Raw genomic sequence first — 5,640 nt, 5'->3', positions numbered from 1 at the left:
CCTGCTCTCCTGTGTCCCACACCTGGAGGCCAAGGAGGGGAGATGTTCCCACTGCACCAGGAATGGGAAAGGATATGAAAAATGGGGTAGAGCAGCATTTTTGGCCACACAGAAAACTCCAGAATGTTTTGAGCAGATGTTTGGACAATTGGTGTGGAAGTAGGAAGTGAATCTTTGTCTAAATCAGATTTTTAGTGTCTTCTCCTCCAAAAACCCATGGGTGTCATTTTGACCATGAACTTTACCTTCAGAAAGTTCATTTCTGTCCATTTTTCCCATTTTCCCTTCTCCAGATTATCACTTTGTGACCAGAGAGGAAATGCAGAAGGAAATTGATGCCGGTGAATTTATCGAGCACGCGGAGTTCTCCGGGAACATGTACGGGACAAGGTAGGTCAGCTGTCCCTGCCTGTGCCCCAGGGGCTGCAATGACATGGTCTTGAAGATCCTTCCCAATCCAAACTATTCTGGGATGCTAGAAAATAAATCCAGAATCTCTCCAAGCCCCTGAGGATGTTCCTGCCCATATGCAGGATAAGTGGTGAATCCCTCATGCTTAGAGAAGAGTTGAAGTTCTCACCAATCCTTTCTGCTCCCTAAATCATCAGTGAATTATAATAAATGATGACAAACTTGAGGCAATTCCCCAGATTGGGGAAGAGAAATTGTCTTTCCAGCATATAAAAGCCACCACTTGAAAAACTAAGTGGAGAATTAAGTGCATCTTGTGACCCAGATGTGTGACGGTGTTCACAGGGGTCCCAGGATGAGGGAAGAGATGAGGATCTGACTCCCTGTTTCAGAAGGCTGATTTATTATTTTATGATTTATATTATATTAAAACTATATTAAAAGAATAGAAGAAAGGATTTCATCAGAAGGCTAGCTAAGAATAGAAAAGGAAGGAATGATAACAAAAGCTGTGTCTTGGACAGAGTCTGAGCCAGCTGACTGTGATTGGCCATTAATTAGAAACAATCACATGAGACCAATCACAGATGCCCCTGTTGCATTCCACAGCAGCAGATAATCATTGATTACATTTTGTTCCTGAGGCCTCTCAGCTTCTCAGTAGAAAAAATCCTAAGGAATTGTGTCAGTGACACAGATGGAGCATCCATGTCCATCCAGCATCCTTCAGCAGTCAGTGGATCTCTGCAGAAGGGAGTTCTCAGTGGTTTTGCTATTTGGTGAAGATTATTTCCATGTTTGTCACAGAATCCCAGGATGGTTTGGGTTGGAAGGGACCTTTAAGATCATAGAGTTCCAACCTCCTGCCTTGAGCAGGGAACTTTCCTCCAGGTGGTGAAGCTCTGCCAAGGCAGGAGTTCATGGACATCCCACCCGTCCTGTGGGAGAGTCACACATGATCCATCCCCACAGCTTCCAGCATGGCTTTGCCAGCCTCTCTAGCAGGAGACAGCAGCTCCCTGCTCCACCCAGAGCAGTGACACTTGGAGAAACTCCTTATCAAGAGCAGAGCAGGCTCTGTCCCCTCCTGCCACAGTTTGGGGAGCCCTGTGAGGTTCCCCTGCTGCTGGAGGGGACACCCCAACCCCCCTGTGTCACTGTCGTATTTTATGAAAAGTCCCTTTGCCAGGATTTTTCTCCTGAGAAGCTGAGAAGCCTCAGAAAAGAAATGTAAACAATGATTATCTGATTGATTGGAATGTGATTTGGAGGTTGCTGACCTCCAATCTTTGGTTGGTTCCATGTGAATTGTTTTTAATTAATGACCAATCCCAGTCCAGCTGTGTTGGGCTGAGTCTGTCACAGGTTTTTATTATTCATTCCTTTCTAGCCTTCTGATGTCTTCTTTCTCTTTCTTTAGTATAGTTTAGTATATAATTTCTTTCAATATAATATCATAAAACAATAAATCAGCCTTCTGACACATGAAGTCAAGATTCTTATCTCTTCCCTCTTCCTGGGGACCCACAGCACCACAACAATTAATAACCACACCCCTGTGTCACGGACATATTTTATGAAAAATCCTTTTGCTAGGATTTTTCTCCTGAGAAGCTCAGAGGCCTCAGAAACAAAATGTAAACAATGATTATCTGCTGCTGTGGAATGCAATAGGTGGATCTGTGATTGGTCTCATGTGGTTGTTTTTAATTAATGGCCAATCACAGTCCAGCTGTCTTGGACTATCTGGTCAGTCACAAGATTCCATTTGTATTCCTTGCTGATTGTATTCCTTCTGATGAAATCCTTGCTTCTATTCTTTTAGTATAGTTTAATATAATATATATCATAAAATAATAAATCAGCCTTCTGAAACATGGAGTCAGATCCTCATCTCTTCCCTCAACCTGGGACCCCTGTGAACACCCCACAGCCCTGGGCTCTCTGACCCCTCTCCTGTGTGCTGTGTCCCCAGTAAAGGAGCAGTGCAGGCCGTGCAGGCCCAGAACCAGATCTGTGTCCTGGACATCGACATCCAGGGCGTGAAGAACATCAAGAAGACGGAGCTGAACCCCATCTACATCTCGGTGCAGCCGCCCTCCATTGAGATCCTGGTGAGCGCCCGCCTTGCTTTGCCGTTAGCACTTAGAGGTAATCAGCAGCCACGGCTCCCCCTTCCCTCTGCAGGGCCCTGCTCTAGGTGGGGACACATTCCCAAGCAAATCCCTGTAGGAGTGTGCCACAGAGTGACAAAACTGTCCTTTGTCCCCTCAAAAAGGAAAGAAGCCCAGAAGTCTTTTTCCTCAATTAGGTAAAAAGACATCTCATAGGCTTAGGGGACTTCACCTCAAACTTAAGGATAGCTCATTGGACAGGAGCCAGAAAATCCTGCCTGGGCAATTTACTAGAAAAAGAAGTGAACAAAGGAATTAATCACTTTTGTGAGGTGTTTTACCAGGAGCAAGAACCTCTGGCACTTGGCTCTGTTTGTTATTTTGCCTTTTATTAAACCTTTTTGTTTCCAACACTGCAACAGAAGCCATCCTGCTGATTTTTATGCCTCCAAGGGTAGCTGAGCTATCCTGGGTGTGTTATAGACCCCCAAGAGCTTATGAGACCTGGCTTGAAGAGGCCAGATATAACATATAGATATAACATATCTCCACCCAGCCCAGCTCCCCAGCCTCTGGCACTCAGGGATAAATCTTCCTGTGGTTTGTTTTTTGAGTCCTTCCTCAATGTTTTCCACACCTTAGGAACTCCATTGCAGCATGGCCGGTCTTTAAATGCATTAATTATGCTTCATGCTGTGCTGAGATTTGCCTCCACAGTTAAAATTAAACCCAGGGAGGCTGGTTCTGTGCAGCACCCTAAATTCTGTGCCCCTCTGGTCTTACCCTGTGTAAGTGATTGCAGTGGGACTCTTGCAGCAGTGGAATCACTGTCATGGTTCAGAGAGGGATGAGGACACATGAGGACAACTCCTGACTCTCCCCTCTTGCTCTCAGTACATCAGGCAGGCTCTGTTTCTCGTTGAGTTTGTGGAGGAGGAAGCCAGCAGCACCAGATGCCAGAGCCCAGCAGAGAGATCTCATTTCCAGCAGTACCTGGAAAAATAAATAAATGAGAGGGAGGTAAAGGAAACCTGGGACCCTGAACTGTGGGTAGGAGATCTCAAGCCCAGTTTGGCCCCTGGTTTGCACTGGGCTGTAGGTGAGGCCCCTCACCCTTTGCAGGGTGTTCTCAGGTGCTCATGGTCACAGCACCTGCCTGAGGGGGGGGTGGTTTGTGCCTGCAGCTTTCAGAGCACTCAATTCCTTCATGTCTCTGTCCCTGGGTTTAGGAGAAACGACTCCGGGACCGAAAGACGGAGACAGAGGAGAGTTTACAGAAGCGTCTGACTGCAGCCCGTGTGGACCTGGAGCTCAGTGAGTCCTTGGAGGGGGGTGTGCAGGGAGAGGGGATGCCTGGGTGATTTGGGAGCTGCTTTTGGTGGCAGCAGCTGATTTGTGCTCTCCAGCAGCGCTGGCAGGGCTTTCCATGAGCTGAGTTGGATCACTGCTGCATTTCCCACTGCAGTTCCTTGGGGGAGGTTGGCAGAGCAGTTCATTAGCAGCAGCTGATCTAATAATAATACTAAAAAATCATATTAAAATGCCACGGGGCTTTGTGCACAAGAGCTGACACGGGGAAGAAAAATTGTCCTCGAATTCTCTCCTCATCTCCTTCCCCAGGTAAAGAGCCTGGGCTGTTTGACCTGGTCATCATTAATGATGATTTAGAAAAGGCCTATTCCGAATTGAAGGAGGTGCTGCTGGAGGTGAGTCCTTGGGGATTTTCTCCACCTCATTCCTGGGCCAGGCAGGTGAGGGTCTGTTCTCAGGCAGCCACAGAAATGTCACCTCATCCCACACTTGGTCTGCTTTGAGCTGCTGAGGGACAGACTGAGTACAAGTGATGATGGATCAGAGAGTGGGAAATGAATCCAACACAATCCTGAGTTGGAGCAAAATAAACATTCATCCCTGGGTAGCAGAGAAGGGGATTCCTGTTTCTGAAGCTTCCAAGACAAACCTTGCCCTGTCCCTAAAGGTGAACTCAGGGCTTGGTCCTGTGATATCATGGAACTGGTCTGAGTTGTTGGTTGTCCCCATGATATTTTCTGAAAAATCCCTTTGCCAGGATTTTTCTCCTGGGAAGCTGAGAAGCTTCAGAAAAGAAATGTAAACAATAATTATCTGATTGCTTGGAATGTGGTTTGGGGGTTTCTGGCCACCCGGTGCATCTGTGATTGGTTCCATGTGAATTGTTTTTAATTAATGACGAATCCCAGTCCAGCTGTGTCAGACTCTGGTCTGTCACAGTTTTTTATTATCACTCTTCCCTAGCCTTCTGATGTCTCTTTTCTCTTTCTTTAGTGTAGTTTAGTATATAATTTCTTTCAATATAATATCATAAATCCTATATATATAATATCATAAATCAGCCTTCTGAAACATGGAGTCAAATTCTCATCTCTTCCCTCATCCTGGGACCCACAACACCACAACAGTTGGTCACTCCTGGTCTCCTAAGCTGTGAAACCAAGAGCTGTTTCCCAAAGAGTGGCAGATCCTCAGTCTCTTTCCTGATGTCCTTGCAGGAAATCAAGAAGACCGAAGAATCCAGGAAGTCCTGAGCTGGCCCTGCTTGGGCGTTTCAATTTTGCACATCATTCCCGAAGCACGTCACAGAGTTTTATTCCAAGAGACATTCCCTGTAGGCTGCTCCTACCCCCGACTCTCCCTAGGATGTTTATATTAAAAGGAAAGAAAAGGAAATCTGGTCATGCTTGTGCTTCTGTTCGCTGCATGCTCAGCATGTGCTCCCTCAGGTTTGTACCTCTGGGTTCTTCGGGAGCTGCCAAAGGACTGAGCCCCTCTGGAAGGCTGATGTGCTTGAAGGCAGCAATAAATCCCTTTTCCTAGGGGGAATCCTCTGCATCCAGTAGCTGTTGCTCGTACAGGTCTCTGTTCTGAGACCCTAGTGAGCTTTGCACTTCCCAAATTTTCTTTAGCTTTAACATTGATGTTTTTGTGAAACTTCCAAGCCCCTCAGTCCCTCCAGCAGGACATATCCTGAGTGTCCTTGGGTTGGTTTCTCACACTGTGAAAACTGGGGACAAGCTGGGAGGGCTGGGGGTGCTCACCTGGAGAGGAGAAGCTCCAGGGAGAGCTCAGAGCTCCTTGC

General features: G+C 46.7%; 1 protein-coding gene across 2 annotated transcripts in view; it reads left to right on the top strand.

Moving 5' to 3' along the window:
* GUK1 (guanylate kinase 1) overlaps positions 1 to 5,231 on the top strand; it is a 6,582-nt gene extending 1,351 nt beyond the window's left edge. Inside the window, exons 3-7 of one of the 2 annotated variants that reach the window (XR_004082472.1) lie at positions 294 to 390; positions 2,387 to 2,562; positions 3,755 to 3,839; positions 4,146 to 4,231; positions 5,054 to 5,231. Coding sequence is in view for 1 of the 2 variants with exons in the window: in XM_005428201.2 (XP_005428258.1) it covers positions 294 to 390; positions 2,387 to 2,525; positions 3,755 to 3,839; positions 4,146 to 4,231; positions 5,054 to 5,089 (443 nt within the window). In the remaining variant the exon portion in view is untranslated. The remainder of the gene's footprint in view (positions 1 to 293; positions 391 to 2,386; positions 2,563 to 3,754; positions 3,840 to 4,145; positions 4,232 to 5,053) is intronic. The other variant, XM_005428201.2, reaches the window with a different exon arrangement.
* Positions 5,232 to 5,640: the final 409 nt, after the last annotated feature.

This window comes from Geospiza fortis, unplaced genomic scaffold (genome assembly GCF_000277835.1).
Source record: "Geospiza fortis unplaced genomic scaffold, GeoFor_1.0 scaffold34, whole genome shotgun sequence".
Lineage (NCBI taxonomy): Eukaryota > Metazoa > Chordata > Aves > Passeriformes > Thraupidae > Geospiza > Geospiza fortis.
Note: the sequence above shows the minus strand (reverse complement) of the source record. Positions and strands in the feature narration are given on the sequence as shown.